Source organism: Tiliqua scincoides, chromosome 6, assembly GCF_035046505.1.
Source record: "Tiliqua scincoides isolate rTilSci1 chromosome 6, rTilSci1.hap2, whole genome shotgun sequence".
Lineage (NCBI taxonomy): Eukaryota > Metazoa > Chordata > Lepidosauria > Squamata > Scincidae > Tiliqua > Tiliqua scincoides.
In genome coordinates, this window is record NC_089826.1 from 82,993,047 (window position 1) to 83,014,077 (window position 21,031).

At 43.9% G+C, this 21,031-nt stretch overlaps 1 protein-coding gene across 1 annotated transcript; it reads right to left on the reverse strand.

The window, feature by feature from the left end:
* Positions 1 to 9,170: 9,170 nt before the first annotated feature.
* On the reverse strand, positions 9,171 to 20,531 carry TMEM128 (transmembrane protein 128). The gene is made up of 4 exons (XM_066632223.1): positions 20,346 to 20,531; positions 18,702 to 18,843; positions 16,501 to 16,662; positions 9,171 to 12,475 (listed from the first exon to the last, which is right to left on the reverse strand). Exons 1-4 carry the CDS (start codon positions 20,476 to 20,478, stop codon positions 12,376 to 12,378), a joined length of 537 nt encoding a protein of 178 aa, XP_066488320.1. The 5' UTR covers positions 20,479 to 20,531; the 3' UTR covers positions 9,171 to 12,375.
* Between the last annotated feature and the right edge of the window lie 500 nt (positions 20,532 to 21,031).

Below are 21,031 nucleotides of genomic sequence, written 5' to 3' on the forward strand. Positions count from 1 at the left end.
ATTGCAGAAGATCTGGCGGGGAGGTGGATGTGGTGTCAGCAGTAGCCCCTCTAAGGGTAAGGCCTGGGCACCCAGCAGAGTGTGCTGCAGCCACTTGAAGGCAATGGGGCCTCTGGCATAAAAGCACCTGATGAAGGAAGCAGGAGGAGGAAAACTTGAGGAAGGACAGACTGGATTAATGGACTGAGGAATGGATGGTTAATGGACTGTTGGAACTGCTGATGGAAGTTTGGAAGCTGCTGGAGCAGAAACTACTGGAGACACTAAGACTGGTGTTTGGCTGCTGTGCCCAAGACCTGCTGAGGGCCAAGGGGGCTGCTGGCAGGAAGGAGGACCTCTGCAGGTTGAACAGGCAAGCTACCCTGGAGGTGGGGTCCAGCAGTACTGCAGGGCAGAACCAGGGTCATTTTTGAGGAAAGAATTTAGCTAATTAGCTAAAAGTGGGCATAATTCTCCAGGCGGAGCTTGGACTGGGAATCTGGCAGAACAGGTGGCAGGTGAGGCAGAGCCTCTCCACCGGAGTCCTTCGAAAAGCACTGCCACCGCTGTGTGAGGTACTCAAGCACATTCAACCCACGCGCTTAACATTCAAACAGTTAAACACAAACAGCATAGCCATTAGCACCTGGAATAAATTAAAGGTTCAAGTTATCTTTAATACTTGTTACCAAGACTTTTCAGTCAACTTGATCTTAGATGTTCAGTTCCTTTCCTTGTTTTCGCACCCCCGTTTTAGAACATCTAATCTTTTGTGCTCAATAAGAACGTAAGCAAAGTCTTTCTGCTACTGTATTAAATGTTATTGCCTCTTCTCTAATTGTTTCAGCAAACCAACTGACAAGCAAGCCATGTAGAGTTCTGTAACAACACTAGCCCTTTAAAGTTGAACAGTCCCCGCCCCCAAAAAGAGAGAGAGAGAGAGAGAGAAAATGGAATTAAGAGCCACATGGCCTGACCAAAGGAATGTTGAGCTGAGAGGAACTAACTGACTAAAGGTGCAATCCTAACCCTTTATGTCTGTGCTTTCCAGCACCAAAATAAGGGCAATGCAGCTCTGGGGGAAGGGAACAAACATTCCCTTACTTTGAGGAGGCCTCCATGAGTGATACCCAACTGCAGGATGCAGCACGTGTCCCATTGGCATCGCTATGCCAGTGCTGGAAAGCACTGACATAAGGGGTTAGGATTGTACCCTAAGAGTACCAGACATGGCCAAGCCATGGCATATCTCTCTCAAAAACAGTTGATTGTATTTTCAAAAATCTAAAGAGCCTGGTAGATCGTGAGGCAAAATGAGTAGATCGCGGAGTGCCGACCCCCCCTTCAGGTGCCTCTGGGAGGAAACGCCGGGAGTAAGGCTCATTGTACTCAATGGGGCTTACTCCCAGGTAAGTGTGGCTAGGATTGCAGCCTCACAGCCTAATCCTAGGCATGTCTACTCAGGAGTAAGTCCTGTTATACTCAGTGGGGCTCAAGGTACACCAACATACATTGTACACATAAATGTTATATGTTATGATGGCGCAAACATTGTAAAAAAAAACTCTGGTAGATCTCCAGGCCTTGCTGGGTTTCAAAGTAGCTCTCGAGCCAAAAAAGTGTGAGCACCCCTGGTATAGAAAGTGAACTGAAACTCCACCACCCTGATATACCTCAAAAGTGGTCCTGATTTATGATTCCTACCAAAGTAGGGTGTGTGTTAATGTATTTTTTTATTCAGCCCAATAGAAAATAGTCTCTGAATCAAACTAACAAATAATCTCAAGGACCTTGATGATGTCCTCACCCATGTCATCTGCAGTACCTCTGCTACATAGGTTGATTAGCTTTTATAGTTTAGTTAGTTTATATCTCTCTTAGTGCTTATTAGTATTGTCATGTTAATAGTTTTTGCCTGTTGCTGTATTATTATTATTATTATTAATAACAGTATTTATATACCGCTTTTCAACTAAAAGTTCACAAAGCGGTTTACAGAGAAAAATCAAACAACTAATGGCTCTCTGTCCCAAAAGGGCTCACAATCTAAAAAGATGCAAAAAGAACACCAGCAGACAGCCATTAGAAAAGACACTGCTGGGGTGAGGTGAGCCAGTTACTCTCCCCCTGCTAAAAAGAGGAGCACCCACTTGAAAAAGCGCCTCTTGCCCAATTAGCAGGGGTAAGTATGCTGTATCTATCTCACCCCTATTTGTTTCCATACCCTGAAACTTACCCACCCCGTGTTAGATACGCCTAGCACCAAAGTGAATCAAGCTAAGCTTTTGCAAGAGCATTCACACCTTGGACTTCTTGAGATTTGTCAGGGGGAACTGTACCTGAAAACCCCCTACCCAAAAACCCCCAAACAGAGAACCACAGTACAGTAGTCCAAAGCTGGAGGCAGGCCCTGTGACTCAAACCTGAAAAGGGGCCTCTGACCATCAGCTTAGGACAGCATGTCTGTTATACAAAGATAAGCAGTACCGACCCCAAGGAAGTCCAAGGGATGAACAAAACGATACCACTATCTATAGAGTTTGCAGAACAAGTTTTGCATAACTGCCCTCTATAGAACAAGTTGCTCTAACCTTGCACATAAAGAATTGAAACATTCTGACCACAGAATGTACTTGAGAAAACACCAAGTTCACTACATAAGCATGACGCAAGTTCCTATAGATAATTTACCATTCCCCTCTCCCCTCCCCTGTTGAAACTTGTTGGCATCCTTCAGTCTCGGAAGACTGGTATCACACTCTGAATGGTGGTTATGGAACAGATTGTCCTCTCCAGTGTGCGAAGCCTGGGTAAAGTAGATATGGAGGATAGACTGTTTCTCATGCAGCAAATCCCCCCTCTCCATGTTGCTGAAATGGTCCAATGAAAAGGCCAATATGGTTGGTTCCAGCGGCGTCACAGGAGTTGCCAGAACATGACTGTGTTCAGCCATGAACTGCCTCAGGGACTCCAGCACCGGATTTTGCCTTGAGGTTGACTCCTGAAGCCTTTTCCATAACTGGATGTAGCCACAAGGCAGTGGAGGTTTGGGATCAGAGTTTTCCTTCTCTCAGATGAGCTGCCTTCTCAGGCTAATGAGTCCCATCTATCTAAGGCTGTTTAGTTGCCTTAGGATAGTATTGGCAACCTTCAGTCTCGAAAGACTATGGTATCGCGCTCTGAAAGGTGGTTCTGGCACAGTGTCTAGTGTGGCTGAAAAGGCCAATCCGGGAGTGACAATCCCTTCCACACCGGGAGCAAATGCAGTCTGTCCCTGGTCTGTCTCCCTGGCTATGGGCCTTCCTTCTTTGCCTCTTAGCCTCAGACTGTTGGCAAAGTGTCTCTTCAAACTGGGAAAGGCCATGCTGCACAGCCTGCCTCCAAGCGGGCCGCTCAGAGGCCAGGGTTTCCCACTTGTTGAGGTCCATCCCTAAAGCCTTCAGATCCCTCTTGCAGATGTCCTTGTATCACAGCTGTGGTCTACCTGTAGGGCGCTTTCCTTGCACGAGTTCTCCATAGAGGAGATCCTTTGGGATCCGGCCATCATCCATTCTCACGACATGACCAAGCCAACGCAGGCGTCTCTGTTTCAGCAGTGAATACATGCTAGGGATTCCAGCACGTTCCAGGATTGTGTTGCTTGGAACTTTGTCCTGCCAGGTGATGCCGAGGATGCGTCGGAGGCAGCGCATGTGGAAAGCGCTCAGTTTCCTCTCCTGTTGTGAGCGAAGAGTCCATGACTCGCTGCAGTACAGAAGTGTACTCAGGACACAAGCTCTGTAGACCTGGATCTTGGTATGTTCCGTCAGCTTCTTGTTGTACAGCCAAACTGAGGGCCTATTCTTATCCCCAGCCCCCAGGGGAAACTGTTGCAACTATGCTATAAAGATGTAGCCAATAAAGATGTAAATGTAGCCATATAAAGATGTAGATGAAACTGTTGAAACTATGCTATAAAGTTGTAGCCAATTCTGGTCTTAGTTGCTCACTTACATAGAGGAGTGGGCCTGTGTGCACATGAATAAAGCTTTGTCTGAAGTCCTCTGTTTCTCCTGTCTGTGTTGGCTCTTCCAGGGGTACCCTGTCCCTTTGGGAACACCTGCCTCCCTACTCACTACATGTCCCTGCTTTATAGGGAAGGGACTTAAACTTTTTGAAGCTTTTCTTCACTTTTTCCAGCTCTAGCAGAGCAGTGGCAGTCAGAGGCATCACCAGGATTTGTGACACCCAGAATAAATTACAGTATCATAAGCACAGCCTCAATGCAGTGGCATCACTAGGGTTGGGGCCACCCCCATTCACTTTATTTTAATAGAAAACAATACAGGTCGCTCAACAAATCAGTACCCAACAAAAAACCACTGGCCAACTTGATGACACTCACACAACTGAATTAGAGTTCTAGTATTAGCTCTGTCCATGGAAATGAGAGCTGACTACTAACACCTCATTCGTTCTAAGCAGCCTCTTATCACTGTCTTGCCCTGAAGTTCCAAAGGGCAGCCCTGCTTAGGCTGCTACCTCACAGGTTGTTGTGAAGATGCAAGAGGTAAGTAGGGCAGATGGGGGCAGGGCTGGACAGCAGTGCAGGTGGATCAGGTTCCACAAGGGGGGCAGGATTGTCAGTAGGTCCTCAGTCTCATACTTCAACTATGTATTTATTGGGGTCACAGCACAAAAAATGTTGAAGACCACTGCTTTAGATGTTAAAATAGCATGAGACATAAGAACAGCCCACTGGATCAGGCCATAGGCCCATCTAGTCCAGCTTCCAGTATCTCACAGCGGCCCACCAAATGCTCCAGGGAGCACACCAGATAACAAGAGACATGTATCCTGGTGCCCTCCCTTGCATCTGGCCTTCTGACATAGCCCATTTCTAAAATCAGGAGGTTGCACATACACATCATGGCTTGTAACCCGTAATGGATTTTTCCTCCAGAAACTTGTTCAATCCCCTTTTAAAGGCATCCAGGCCAGACACCATCAGCACATCCTGTGGCAAGGAGTTCCACAGACCAACCACACGCTGAGTAAAGAAATATTTTTGTTTGTTCTGAATCTCCCAACACTCAATTTTAGTGGATGTCCCCTGGTTCTGGTGTTATGTGAGAGTGTAAAGAGCATCTCTTCTAGGAATGGGTAAACCTATTGCAAAACTGTTTCTCCTTCACAATCTCTTTATAACGAGGTGGCTCACAGAACAATATCATGATGGATGCTTACAAATTCTGCTGAGAGATCCAAGAATCAATGGGGATACACTTCTGCTGTCCAGCTGCTTATGGAAGTTCTTGAGGGAGCCAGTCAGTTTCACAAAAGCAAGTTGGATGGAACTAAAAACGATCCAGATACTCACATTTCAGTTTTTCTCCAGAAGTGACATTTTAAGGCACTCTGCAGGCCTTAGAATGCCTTCTGATTATTAGAGAGGCCACGTGCAACCTCCAGACAGGGGATGCCTCCAGGCGGTGAGTTAGTGTGGGCCACTGGATTTGGGGGGGGGTTGCTGCTGCCCCCCCCCCCAGCCATGCCTCCCAGGAGCACTTGCACCCATGAAAACCCGTCCCCCCCCCCACATGACTAGAAGTGGGGTTTCCACAGAATGTACATTCCTTAAGGAGTTAATTATATTTTTTTAAAGATAATTTTATAGAAACATTTCAATACTGCTTTTCAACCACTACAAAAAGTTGTTCACAATTTTATGTTGCATAAATAACGTTTCAACTTATGCATGTTTCAACTTAAGTACGGACCTCCAGAACCTAACCTGTACTTAAATTACCTGCCTTCATTAAATAAAACAATACCTCCCCCTCCCCCCAGCACTGTTTCATTACAGCACCCTTCATCTTTCCTTGACCTTTCTAGCTACTGTAGCCAATAAGGGCAACAGATTCTGGGTAGCGCAGGAACAATCAGCCTCAGTTTCCTGTCTCATATCTGACAGCATTGTTTCAAACAGTGCTTCATTTTCCATACATATATCTCCTTTGGTATTGGAGATGTGACCATAGTCATAAGAAACATTCTGAAATTTGCATGTAATTAAATACAGTTTTCTCCTTCTACGTTAACAACTCAATGAGCAGTATGTTTATGAAATGCTTTCTGGCAGATATGGTGCAATTTTATAATAAGGAAGTGACATTACTAGGTCTTATCTATGTGAGATAATAGATGTCCTAAGGGTATCCTATCCTGTCCACATTAGTCATCTATTTAAAGGTTATGGTTCATATCTGCACAACAATACTGGGTGCCACACCAGACAAGTAAAATGATCTTGTTAGATAACTGAATTACAAAAAACTATTTCACTTCAATATTTTTAACATTGCTCATAGTTTATAAGTTGAGTGAGTGATGAATTTCAAATTTGGGTGTTCAGTGATGTACACTAGAATTTTAAGAATTCCAGTTTCATATACAGTCTAAACCAGCGGTGTCAAACTCATTTCATATGGAGGGCCACATAGCATTCATGATGCCTACTGAGGGCTGGAAGTGATGTCATTAAACAGGTCACAACCACTTGGATGGGAGACCGTCTGGAAATACTGGGTGCTGCAGGCTTATACCATAGTCTTTCGAGACTGAAGGTTGCCAACCAACCAAAAATAAACACTTTTTTCTCACTTAGGAAGTCATTAGCTGCAAGTGACAGAAGAGAAAATATATGAATCTTGATCATATTTCAAGATATTGGAGAGTCCAATTCTCGTGTGGGCTGCCCTTTCAGCAGTAACACCTCAGTACTACTCAGTAGCTGAAAGCCTGAGGGCAGCATAAAAAGCTTCCACAGGGTCACATCTGGCCCCCGGGTCTTATGTTTGACACCCCTGGTCTAAACAGTCTCTATCCAGAAAAGCTGGGGTGAAAAGCTCACTCAGAATATTAGTATTGCAGAAATGAAAAGGTGCTCTTAGTAAATATTGAAAATATGAAACCACAATGTCACAAGAAATATATTCATATGCATTCATATACAGTATTGTATAGTATTCTGTTCTGCCCATCTTAGAAATGATTCTGCAGAGTTAGAAAAGCCATAAAGGAGATTTGCGAAAATGAGTACAGAAGCTGGTAGGAGCATTTTCCTTACACAGAATAGTTAAAACAAAACATGGGGGAGATATTTAGAGAGAGAAAGTAAAGGAAGAAATGATATAATTTTTATGAAATTATGCAGTGTAGGAGTCAATATAATAAATTGTTCTCCCTCAATTTTATCAAATGAAAGGATTCAGCAATAGACTCAGGACTAACAAAAAGTAGTACTTGTATACAGACAATAAATTTATTCTTGAAATCTGTAGGATCTAAAACAAATACAAATTAAGACTCATTATTCAAAAGAGTTCCAAGAACTCATGTGGATGGCAAAAAATAAACTCACTATAGCAAATCAATTTAAAAAACAAAGTCTCTTTGTTCTGTTGATTGCTGAATAGCCTTGCTGACCTTCTGAAATGCACACAGTCAATCAGTCTTTTTCCAGGCTCTTAGGCTGCACTAGGAGGCACCAATCCCTCCCTTCACCAGGAGCCCCAGCAAGGGGGAAAGAATGGAGAAGGTGATAATCACTGCCATTTAGCCTTCTTTCACATGCTCAGGGGGAAGGGAGGAGTGAAGCCTGCAGAGAGAATGATTGATGGATTGTCAGCTCTCCGGCATTATTAAAGGACTGTTTTCCTTTAATTTAAAGGGCCCTTCTCATCAGCTTTGAGATAGAAAAATCTGTGGATACTTAGGTTATACCTGTAGTCACTTGTATGACTGTCTCTCTGCAACAGTAAAAAGCAGTTTTTTAAACTTTTAAAGGGGTGCATTTTTTCCCTTCTCCAGGGATCAGCACATTCCTTCTCATTTGCAGGGGCCATTCATGTTGAGTCAAATCTGTGTATAAAAAATCCTTGTGTAACAGCCATTTTCAAACTTTTTGAGCCCACAGCACACTGTCAAGACACTAAAATTGTCAAGGCACACTCCCAGTTCACTTACATTAAAGTACTATATTACAATTAATTTTTAATTAATATAATACAATTGAATCATTACATGACAAAGGGCACAATCCTAACCAGGTCTACTCAGAAGTAAGTCCTATTTTGTTCAATGGGGCTTACTCTCAGGAAAGTGTGGTTAGGATTGCAGCCAAAGTCTTGGGGGGATGTGCCTGTGGGACTTACTTCTGAGTAGACATGCCTAGGATTGGGCTTTTGGTTGCACTCTTTTTTCTCAAATACATGAGCAGGCAATTAGTACTTCTTTCTCCTCCTCTCCCCCACCCACCCCCTCCCAGAGGGACATTCCCCCCATCTCATAATTGCAGTTAGCACCTCTCCTACTATCCCTCCCCTCACTGGTCCACACCTTCCAAAGGTCCAGAATCACTGTGTGTGTGTGTGTGTGTGTGTGTGTGTGTGTGTGTGTGTGCAGGCTCACATTGCCTGCTCCTGTATTTCAGGAAAAAAGTGTGACTAGTAGACACTTTGCCCAATCCTAGGCATGTCTACTCAGAAGTAAGTCCCATTAGTCAATGGGGCTTGCTCCCAGGAAAGTGGGGCTAGGAGAGGAACTTGAGAGCCCAGCCCAGGCATGTCTACTCAGAAATAAGTCCCATTATAGTCAATGGGGCTTACACCCAGGACAGTGTGGATAGGATTGTGGCCCAATGCCCCTCCTCTGAAAGGCAAGGTAGGGAGGGTTGCTTTGGGGAGCTGCAAGCAACTGTGGCAAGGAAAAGGGACTTTCCTGGACCCTCAGCCAGCCCATTCTTAAGCTGGTGGCCTCAGCAGACTCGCTGGCTTCCTACCTGCTTGCCTGCCAGGCTTCCTCCTTCTCACTCCACCCAGACCTCCTCCAGGCTTTTCTGGTTGCCCAATGAGCAGGCAGGGCAGACAAGGGACTTGATGCCCAATCCTAGGCATGTCTACTCAGAAGTAAGCCCCATAATGGGGCTTACTCCTAGGTAAAGGAGGATCGGGTTGCAGCCTTCCTCTTGCTCACAGCAGATGCAAAGCAGCCGCTTCTCCCGCCCACAGCACACCTGAGGCTGCCTCAGCAGCACACAGCAGTTGAAAACCGCTGGTATATAACAAGGCTGAACCTGTATAGATTTAACTCAGATGAGCACAGAGGGAGGAAACCACGTTGAATCAGGTGGAAGGAAACATTAAAATAAACATGTATGTTATTTAACAATATAATTTATTACTGCATCAGTTAAATATCACTTTAGTCCAAAGGACTCTGATACACATTTTGTATTTCCAGGGCAGGGAGATGCCTTTCCATTCGCTTCAGCTGAAGAAAAGCTTCATGCATGTTCCCACTGTTTTCTTCAGCACCAAGTGCATTCAAACAAGGCGGTTGCTCATTCAGTGATCCAAATGTACAGCTGAGTTCCTGCAGGTGCCACAGAACTCAGAGTAGCACCAGAGCTCATGAATCAAGCTTATCATTCAAGAAGCAGAATTTTACATTCTTACATATTAAAAATATCATGCATTACTGAAGGCAGATTGATATTTGTACGCATTCAAGCAGAAAGGTATTGTAATTTTTGTTCTGCATGCTAAGGAAAAGGAGGCAAGACTAGTACATTTTATTGGGGCAAAGACCTGCTTTATTCATACCAATAATGACTGAAACTGACCCTGAATTTACAGCCAAGGTTCAGTTCCATCCTCCTAACCACCTGACAGCCTGCATGAAATTCAAAACCTTTAATAGTCCGATCAGCAATAGTCTGTCTTTACTACTTTGGAATCAACATGACAACCAGTACTACATGATTGTATTAACTAGTCTCATATATTGTTTCAACTTGACATATTGGTTGTCTTTGGAAAATATCCAGCCATCTTTCCTTCCCAAAAGCAATAATCTGAATTAACAAGCAACAGATTCATCATCGTAAGGACCATTACCCTTTTTCATTAAGCAGGTCAGACTGTGAAAGTGGCTCCAGAATTTATCTGACAAAATGATTACTTGAGCCCTTTATCTTCAATAGCTATAATCAGGATTTTAAGCCTGAATACAAAGCAGACATGATGACAATTGTAAGAAAAATAGTTCAATCCTTTCTTAGGTTGAGAATTTTATAGGTAAAAAAGGATTTAAATAGATACCAATGTCTCCCAAACAAATTAACTTAGGGCCCAATCCTATCCAACTTTCCAGCATCAATGCAACATGCCAATGGGGCGTGTGCTGCATTCTGCAGTGGGTGGGGGGTAGTCATGCAGTCTTCTTCAAGGTAAGGGAACAAACATTTCCTTTCCTCCGGGTTGCATCGACACTGGAAAGTTGCACTGGGCCCTTACAAATCTTGTTGATTTCAGTGCAGACTCATCTATGTGAAATAATTCTTAGTTTATACGGAATTAGATACGACTGTCTACAAATGACTATGGACCCATTCCTATTCAACTTTCCAGCATCGGTGCAGCCGCAATGCAGCCCCAAGGTAAGGGAGCAAATGTTCCCCTACCTTGAGGACCCCTCTGTGACTGCCTCCCCACCACAGGATGCAATGCATGCCGCATTGGCATGGTGGCACTGGAAAACTGGATAGGATTGGGCCCTGTATCTGTAATACCTGAACTGGAAAAATTTTTTTTACAATATCTTAACTATAATATATTCTAATAGTAAGCTAAGGTGGTTGAGTATCTTTCAGATTGCAGGTACAATTACTGCCCCCTCCCAAAATAAGGAAGTGATTGTAAACTGTAACTTCAGGGACTTCTTAGGCTGAATTGGAATGTCCCATATCTTGAAAATATGGTCAAGGTTTGCATATTTTCTCTTCTGTCTTTTGCAGTTATTAAGTTCCTAAGTGAGAAAAAGTGCTTATTTCTGGTCATCACCTGCATAATGACATCACTCTGCCCTTAGCAGGTGTCATGAATACAATTTGGCCTGATGTATGAAACAAGTTTGACACTCTGGGTTAGAGTTTAGTCCTCATTCAAATGGTTAGATTGTTGCCCTGAGACTTTGGTACCCCCAACAGACTTGCACATTCTGTCCTGTTTACTTCTGACCTTTTTATCCCGCAGCAAAATAGAGACAGTTAAAGATGGATAGTTTTTTCCTATAAACACCATATACTCCTGTTTTCTCTTGCTTACTCAAAAGTAAAACATTTTATTCAAAGGTTTACTGGGAAACCTATTTGAGGTTACTCAGTAAAAACCTATTTATAGGTTTTTTTTAGTTTTGCATTAAACAGATCAGAGGCATACAATTTTTTAAATATATAAAAACAGAACAAACCAAATGCAACAGCAGAAAAGTTATTAGCAATAAGATAAACAAATCAAAATTTTAAAATGTAAAATCATTTCTTGGCAATCAAAAATAGTACAATATCAACCTGACGAGGTTGCCCCAGATCTGCTTAAAAGAATAGCATGCACAAAAGATGGCACTTTTAAAGTTATACTAAATCAAGACTGTCCACTATCTATACACTGACCAATAAGGCACATATTAACAATATTTATATACTGCTTTCCACAAAAAAAGTTCACAAAGCAGTTGACAAACAAAATCAAATAATTCAATGTGTCCCTGTCCCAAAGGGCTCACAATATTACAACAACTGTGCAGAAGCTAAGCAGGTCTAACATTCCCTCCAGTGGGTCTGCACTTGTGTAGACTCTTCAGCAGCTGCATGGCATCACGACTTGTCGGTGTCATCACTGAGCTTCTGGACTTCTCCACGGTGTACATATCTTGGCTGGGAGGTGCATGGCCATCCACCATGCAATGTCTTTATCTGGTTAGTGTTTAGATGAGAGATTCCTTTGGAACCCCATAAGCCTCAGGTTCCACAGAAAAGGCAGGATAGAAGTGCAATAAAAAACAATTAAGCAGCCCTACATGCTGACTTTAGTTGCCACCAGATCCAAATTGTACAAGAATATGCATACAGTTAAGACTTCTATATGTATTGACTAAACTGTATGAACACAAGGTTTACTAAAATAAAGGTTAATTGTTCAAATGCAACACTTTGTTTTCTTTTTGCATGAAGTAGTTTATCAACTAATTCTACTAATGCTAAATTAGTTTTATTCATTAAGCATAGTTCATAACTCCATTCCTCAAAATTTGGCAGAAGGTTCCTGAATTCAAAGCATTCTTTCAGTCCAATGTTTGTGCTCAACATTCGGAAGTGTTGCTGTGCTCCAAGCCTACTGACTGTAGACTTTTGGTTGATATTGATGTCTTGTTGATCGTCAACTGGAATTCTCCTCTTTCGTTCAATCACAGTTATTCTCTTGAATATTTACCAGGAGTGCAACACATATTAAACAAATACATCATTCAAAACAGGTTTATTTATTTATTTTTCAAATGTCTTACCATAAAGGATTAACCCAGGAGTGACACAAGCATCACGATGCCCATGAACTGGGTGAACAGCACCAAAGGTGTGAAAAAAGACCATGCAGGCCATAAAGAGATGTTAAAACTGGAAAAAAGAAAAGAAAATTTATTGTCAGTACTTGCAGAGGTATACGTAGCATATTATTACACACACAGCATATTACTGAAGGGTCACTACAGGGAAAATTAACATATTCATCCAGTTCTCACTGGAAACAATCTTGCAAGCATACCTCTCATTTCTTATGAATACTTTTTTCTCATATGAATGGCAGAGAAATCATCTTAGTTTCATATGCGCTGTGAATATGACTGAGCTGCAAATCAAGACTTCCTGGGTTTTCTTCTGTGATGAACTTATGAGGTAGCTCTAGGTAAGTCACTCCTCTCTCACCCTCAGCGGCAATATAAAGATACTAAAATTTACTTACACCAAACTAATACATGGGGAGAAAGCACTTTAAACACTCCAAAGCACTGTACAAGTGCTTACTACTTTCATTAGAACGATTTTGTCCCAATCAGGTGGAGCAAAGAAGCAGAACCTGCAGTTCTCGATTCAGGCTAACAGACTGGTCTTCCCAACAGATCCTTTTCTCTGGTTTTCATTATCTTAACTACAGCATCCTGGTTTAGTGGGCATCTACACTGTTCACTCTTTGAAAAGGCTAGGAAGGAAATTTCTCCACATCTTGTGTTGTGTTGGATTTTTCACCTTATAGTAAGGAGAGCAGCGGAGGGGCAGTTTTCTGTGGCACATACTGGTTTAACTGCTGTCACAACTGGTGTTTCCTAACCATTAGACACTGGGCATTAGAGAAAAGCACGCTTTGGGGGAAACTTCTTTAAGAAGTGCTGGGGAGTGGAGAGTGGATCCTGAAATAATAATGTTTCAAAAGAAAAACCACATGTCTGTGGATTATTTGGGGACTATGGTTGCAGCTAGTTTTATTCCTTTCTGCATCACTTCTTCCCTGAAAGGGCAACTAGCATCACTTATTTTTGTTAAGCACATGTTATATTTAACTTGGATATTTTTCTCTTTAAAAACTGTTCAATATCATACATTTGATATTGATATTAGCTATCATACATTAGATGTCATGCACTTCTAAAAGAAAAACTACCTTGATTAAAAATACATCAGAGAACACAAGAATTTTTTTTGTATTGGCAACCTTCAGTCTCGAAAGACTAAGGTATCGCGCTCTGAAAGGTGGTTCTGGCACAGTGTCTAGTGTGGCTGAAAAGGCCAATCCGGGAGTGACAATCCCTTCCACACCGGGAGCAAGTGCAGTCTGTCCCTGGTCTGTCTCCCTGGCTATGGGCCTTCCTTCTTTGCCTCTTAGCCTCAGTCTGTTGGCCAAGTGTCTCTTCAAACTAGGAAAGGCCATGCTGCACATCCTGCCTCCCAGCGGGCTGCTCAGAGGCCAGGGTTTCCCACTTGTTGAGGTCCATCCCTAAGGCCTTCAGATCCCTCTTGCAGATGTCCTTGTATTGCAGCTGTGGTCTACCTGTAGGGCGCTTTCCTTGCACGAGTTCACCACAGAGGAGATCCTTTGGGATCCGGCCATCATCCATTCTTACGACATGACCGAGCCAACGCAAGAATAGTCCTGCTGGATCAGGCCAAGGCCATCTAATCCAACTTCTGGTATCTCACAGTGGCCCACCAGATGCTTCTAGAGGCATGAAGACACCTGTGTCACCTTGCCACTCCCATGCACCTGGATTGCATCTTGCATTCAAGTAACAGTACATTAAACCTGAATCACTAGCTGTCTAGTGCACGTACTGAATAAAAGTCTTCTTTTCTATGTAAATAAAGAGTTCTAGAAAATACCTCTTTGATGTCAACCATTACAAACATGGTACAAAAGGTCAAACCATATTGTTGTTATGGGCATGACAGAGGAGAGAAGAAACTGGCAAGGTCTCACAGGAACTGGCATCCAACCCAGAACAGCATCCATGCATCTACCCTTTATATTACTGGGAGATCATTCTCCCATGGCCACATGGATGGTCTTATATACGCCTACCATTGTAACTATCTGAGCTCTGCAATTTGCTCAGATCAAATTGCTTGAATTATAGATGTTTTGTTCTCTATGCACAAGGACATTTCTTGAGCTTATCAAAATAAACTACTCTGTCCTTTATGACTGGAAAGTTCTGGGACACATGGATGTCTCTAAACAGACACACATTTACAATGAGCAAAGTTTTTGATTCCTAGGTATTGCATGCTAAAATACAATACATGCATATAAACTTTACCTCATTAGATAGTGCAAATAGTCTGTAAATTAAAAATATCTTATTAAGCAATTTACAGAAAAGAACAGGAGAGCCCTATAGAATCTTAAAAGACTAAAATTTATTTCAGTGTACATTTTGGGGCAGTAGCATTCACTTCATCAGATGCAGGATCTGATGAACTGCACACAAATTGCAAGCATTGATTTAATTTAGAAAACATGAAGTACCAATGGGAAGCTGGATTTAAAACTGGCCCTATCATTAGTGATTCGAATCAATCTAACTTGCTTTTAAGTGGCATCACCAGGCAGCTTTATCAAACCCAACTGCTGCCCATTCTGCCCTCCCGGCGATATTTTGTTACAGATGAGCTTTTTTTTAAAAAAAAGAAAAGCTGTGGGTTTATTACTCCAGGGTTCAGTTCTATGCAATTGCAGTTCAGGTGTTTCTTGCTATAATTTGTTTAAACTGAAGATGAGTCGTTCAGGAAAAAGGAAAGGTAATGGCCATGCCGACGAGGTTCAGGGGTTTCTATTATTATAGTGTCCCCCATATTCATGGTTTCTGTATCCACAGGGGTCCACGGAATGGATCGCCTGCGGATACTGGGGCACACATCTGTACTATCCATGTCATCAGGAGGACTGGAAAAGGGTTGCAATGGCCATACCTCTAATTCTCATTGCTGCCTGTCAATACAAGTGGGGAGGACCCTAGAGCCCAACAGCTACACCTGTCTGGTAGGGAAAGCCCTCACTGTGTAATTGAGTTTTCTGTGAGTTTTGGGTCACAGGATGTGGGCCCCATTCCAGTTGTCTCTTATTGTGGACATATGAAACCTGCTACTCCAGGTAAGAGATGGCAAAGATCTGGTTAGCACCACCCCAGATGAGAGCTTGGAAGGGTGGAGTGGGTAGGGAGGCTGCCAGTCATGGGTGCAAGATTAGGTTACCTACTGCTGTTAGAATTTAGTAATGAACACCATCATTTACTGTTCCACAAGGTATTACAACATATTGGCTCTTCTGCCAATGAATTTTTAATTGCATTTTATTATTATGCACTGCTGCTATTTTATTTGATGCTAAGTTAGGTTTAATTTTACACTGCTGCTGCTTTAGAGTTCAGTTCAGAATTTTTTAAAACTTCACTCTACAGCAGGGGTCTCCAAACTTTTTGGCCAGAGGGCCACATCAAATATCTGGCATGGTGTGGAGGGCCGGAAAAAAAATTTAAATATATAAATTAGAGATGGAACTTAGATGAGTGAATAAATGAATGAATGGGCTCGTTCATTCAACCTCTCTGGCCCTCAGAACACCCTCCAGACACAATCAGAGCACAGTTCTGGTCACGTTCAGTTCTGTGGGCCAGAGGCTTTCAGGGGACAAGAGGTTGGCCACGTGCTGGAAAGAGGCTTGCTGCGGGCTGCATCTGGCCCCCGGGCCGGGGTTTGGAGACCCCCATTCTACAGCAACATTTCTCAAAGTATGCTCCTAGGAACCATGGGACTCCCTGAGACCTCTTCACGGGTTCCACAAGCACACCAGATGTGGACACCATGTGCTCTGCACTGTGTCACCCTGTGTATGCGCCAGCACTCTGTGGCTCCCTAACACTCCTTTTAGGTGTGTAAAGGACACTGGAGATTGAAAAATTTGAGAATTGCTGCTCTAGAGTATTTGTTTTAATGAAATGCTAGGAAAATACTGCATGTATACTTAATGGATTGGGCATTTATGCTAACTGCGACAAAGGCTTCCATTTTAACTAATCATGTGAACCAGCTGAATTCACATTCACTTAAATAAGGTATCACAGACTGTGGAAAAAATGCAAGAAACATACCAAATTGTTGCAGCAATAAAACTAGCTGTTGTGATTGGTATTAGTGCGGGGTAGCTGGCATCGTAGTCCTCAATTCCCCGGTACCACTCTAGGTATATTATGCAATAAAAGGCTACAGACAAGCTGACAGCCAACAAACAGCTGCCAAGTACAAACCACGAACTGTGGGAGGGAAAAGAGAAAGAGCTTTAACAACATTCAATCCAGAATGCTTTATATGCAACGCATTTATATCGGCTCAATTCAGAAAACCCTTCAAAATACAGGACTGGAAACAAGACTATGTTCCCTCTCAGGTATCTTACTTTGCCACCTCCTGTTTAGCCTCTAACCATAAGCTTGCCACTACATCAAATCAACAAACTACAGTTAGCCTCTGTCCCATCAATGAGAATAAGATAAGCCATGATTTCAAATTCTCATTTGCAAGGCTGGTTTTTTAACACTTGCCAAGGCTATGTCTGCAAAACCAGTCGTGATGCATTTTTCTTACTGCGTATATACAAATACACATTTTATATATCTGTACACACCAAAGGTTTAATCAAGCAATTTAAGTTACATGTCTTACTGCTGGTTTACTCCGGTATATGTAACCAGCATTACACTGGTTAATTCAAAGATGTTTAGTGAAAATTACTTCAGTATATACTGATTAAATACTCTGGATAAACATAAGAAATGCCTTCTGGATCCTAAGGTCCATCTGGTCCAACAGTGGTCCAGTAGCTGTCTCTGGGAAGCCAAATTCACAAGACATACTTCTTTCCCATCATCACTCCCCTGCAACTCCCCTGGTATTCAATGGTATATTGCCACTGGATCCAGAAGTAGCACATTTCCATCCTGACTAGCTTGGAGGCAGGCTGTGCAGCATGGCCTTTCCCAGTTTGAAGAGACACTTGGCCAACAGTCTGAGGCTAAGAGGCAAAGAAGGAAGGCCCATAGCCAGGGAGACAGACCAGGGACAGAATGCACTTGCTCCCGGTGTGGAAGGGATTGTCACTCCCAAATTGGCCTTTTCAGCCACACTAGACGCTGTTCCAGAACCACCTTTCAGAGCGCGATACCATAGTCTTTCGAGACTGAAGGTTGCCAACTAGCAGTCACTGACAGACCTGTCCGCCATTACTTCGGCAAATCCCCTTTTAAAGTCATCCAAAGTAGTGACCATCACATTTTCTGACAACAAATTCCACAAGCTAATTATCCACTAAAAGGTGTATGAAAAAGTACATCCATTTGTCCAGCCTAAATTTGCTTTATCAGTTTCAATGAATGACTCCTGATTCTAGTATTATGAAGGGAAAGAAAAGCTTTTCTTTATTCACTCTCTCCATGCATAATTTTATAGGTCACAATCATGCCCCCCCTACACTGCCTTTTTTCCAAGCTAAGCAGTACCAGATGCCATATCCTTACGGAGGATTTCAGCCCTCTGATCATTTTAATTATTCTCTTGTGCACCTTTTCCAGCTCTACAATATCATGTGGTGACCAGGACACAGTATTCAAATGAGGCCAAGCTATATATGTATATCTGTCTTGACTAAAATTGTCTCAAAGCACAACATCCAATTAACTCATTCAGAGAAAAACTGCTTTTTTATATTGCAATACAACTCTCAAATTTCCTGGTAACTAAAAACTCACAAGGGCTTCAGCTAAACTTGTCTTCAGAACAACAAAAATAAAATCCACTGGAAACACCTCCCGTAGAAGCCCCAAATAAAAAAACAAACATAGTTTGTTCACACTTTAATTTCAAATTAAGATTAATCTCCCTGGTCATTCAAATTACTAAAACTGCTTCAGTGTAAGTGGCATGATGATTGTTCCCTAGGACCCATTCTCACATACTATTAAGAACAGACAGATATCCAGAACTTGTGGACTTGGGTCACCTTTTGTTAAAGGTTTTTAATATGTTAACAGTAAATACTGTATTCATACAAGATGAAACCTACATAAGAACATAAGAACAGCCCCACTGGATCAGGCCATAGGCCCATCTAGTCCAGCTTCCTGCATCTCACAGCGGCCCACCAAATGCCCAAGGAGCACACCAGATAACAAGATACCTCATCCTGGTGCCCTCCCTTGCATCTGGCTACAATATAATGCTATTTAACAAATATTTTTAAGTGAAGTTTAAGTTTAAGTGAAGCTTGCAAAACTTTTGTAAAGGAAGACCTCCTTACCTATCTGTTTGAATTATTTCTTTAACTGTTTTAAAAAACTCAACATAGTACGTAGTAGCAATTGATGCCAAAATCCAAAACGCAGAGTGAATGTTAAGTCTGGGAAGGGGTTTTTCTTTCTTCTCTATGCTTGTTGTTTCAACTGCAAATAAATAAAGGCAGTTATTTTGGCACAAATAATTAAAGAAGTCAAAACTCTATGCAAAGTAAAATAAATATTTCCCACATTTTTCAACTGCTTGCTATTTACACAATGAATTATGAATATCATTTCAGCACTGTGGACTTATTGAAGAGAATCTTACCTTCTGTGACAAAATGGACCCATTAAGTATTTAGTTGAATTAAGACTACTGATATAAAGATCACACTGCCAATTCTCAAAACAGACAAAAGTAGGGAAATGCAAAAACTTAAATGACGAAACCGCCACATTACAAAAATACAGAAGTGCGCTGCTTAACAACCGTTTTGCTTAATAACGGACCACAAATATGACAGTGGTCAAAGCACAATAAAGACACTCTTAATGAGGCAATCATGTCTCCCACAGCCTGCAGCAGAGTGTCTGTTTATACAACAGAGAGGCTCTTAATGCAAAGAGGTGGCAATCTGTCTCCGGTAGCCTGGGCCTCCAGCTGGTATCTGGCAGGGAGCATCGTGCAGGAAAGCACCCTACGGGTAGACCACAGCTGCGCTACAAGGATATCTGCAAGAGGGATCTGAAAGCCTTAGGAATGAACCTCAAACAGATGGGAAACCTTGGCCTCTGAGCGGCCTGCTTGGAGGCAGGCTGTGCAGCATGGCCTTTCCCAGTTTGAAGAGACACTTGGCCAACAGACTGAGGCAAAGAAGGCCCATAGACAGGGAGACAGACCAGGACAGACTGCACTTGCTCCTGGTGTGGAAGGATTGTCACTCCCGAATCGGCCTTTTCAGCCACACTAGACGCTGTGACAGAACCAGCATTCAGAGCGCGATACCAGAGTCTTTTGAGACTGAAGGTTGCCAACATGGGGAGCAGCTCAAACTATGCTAACCAGTGAACCAGTAACTTCCTGGTTCAAGCTTCAGTCCAGCAGTAAAGTCACTGGACAGGAAAGTCCTATTCTCTACTCCCCCCCCCCAATGTGGAATAATACTGCAGAGGGAGTAATACACTGGCCCACCTTATAAGGCTGTTGTGCAGGAGGATTTTGAAGACTCAGAATGCTGTCTAGAGATATCAGGATGCTGTTTGGACAAGCCCCCCCCCCCCCGGCTTCTGTATGGACTTGCATGTTTCTTGTTGGGGTTCTGAGACTGCAGTCACCCCGGGGCAGAGACCTAGGCGGGCTGGCAGGCACCCCTTAGCCAGGCTGCCCCCTTCCACAGATATCAGGACACTGTCTAGGCCAGGCTCCCCTTGCACGTTCCTTCTTGGGTTCGAGCACTGCAGCCACCTCGGGGCAGAGACCTAGGCGGGCTGGCAGGCACCCCTTAGCCAGGCTGCCCCCTTCCACAGATATCAGGACACTGTCTAGGCCAGGCTCCCCTTGCACGTTCCTTCTTGGGGTTCGAGCACTGCAGCCACCTCGGGGCAGAGACCTGGGCAGGCAGACACCCCCCAGCCAGACTCCCCCCTTCCTCTCCAGGTCCACCCACCGGGCGCCGTCGGCGGCTGCTGCGCCCAGGGACGCTCCGGGGGGCGTCCCTCCAGCTGCCTCCTCAGGCGCAGCAAGGGCTGCAGGGGGTCCTCCGCCGCCTCCCGCAGCACCCTCCCCTCCCTCGCCGCCATCTTGGGTGTGGGGGGGGCCGGGAAGTGACGCCGCAGCCTGACGTGGCGCGCCCTTCCCGCGCACAGCTGCGTTCCGAGGCGCGCCAGGGCGCACGTGCAGTTGGCAGCCCCGCCCAGTGCAGGGCGCCTCCCACTGGGGGAGTGGCCTAGCCCAGCGCAGGGCGCCTGTTGGGGGCACAGAATCAGCTCCCTGCTGGCTGCAGCCCCCCCTCCCCCCTGTTTCCAACCTGCTTCCCAAACCAGGTGGTTGCGCCTCCCCATCAGGGCTGGGAGCCTGGGCTGGATTCCTCCTCCAGGAGCCTCTCCAGTCCCCTTTGAAAGGCATCCCGGCCAGGTGCCATCACCACCCCCTGTGGCAAGGAGTTCCACAGGCTAATGACACGCAGGCCCAAGAAATATGGTCTCCCAACACTCCGCTTGAGTGGACGCTACTGGCTGTCGCACGGCGCGACAGGGAAAGAGCATCCCTCCTGTCTGTCCATCGCCACCTCCTGTGGCAAGGAGTTCCACAGGCTAATGACACGCCGGCTCAAGAGTTCTGTGTGCTCCCAGC

Coding starts and splice junctions, on each gene's coding strand:
- TMEM128 (XM_066632223.1), bottom strand. CDS start 20,478: ATGGCGGCGAGGGAGGGGAGGGTGCTGCGGGAGGCGGCGGAGGACCCC. Junction 16,663..18,701: donor GAAATAATTCAAACAGATAG/GTAAGGAGGTCT, acceptor TCCCTCCCACAG/TTCGTGGTTTGTACTTGGCA. Junction 12,476..16,500: donor TTTATTGCTGCAACAATTTG/GTATGTTTCTTG, acceptor TCTTTTTTCCAG/TTTTAACATCTCTTTATGGC.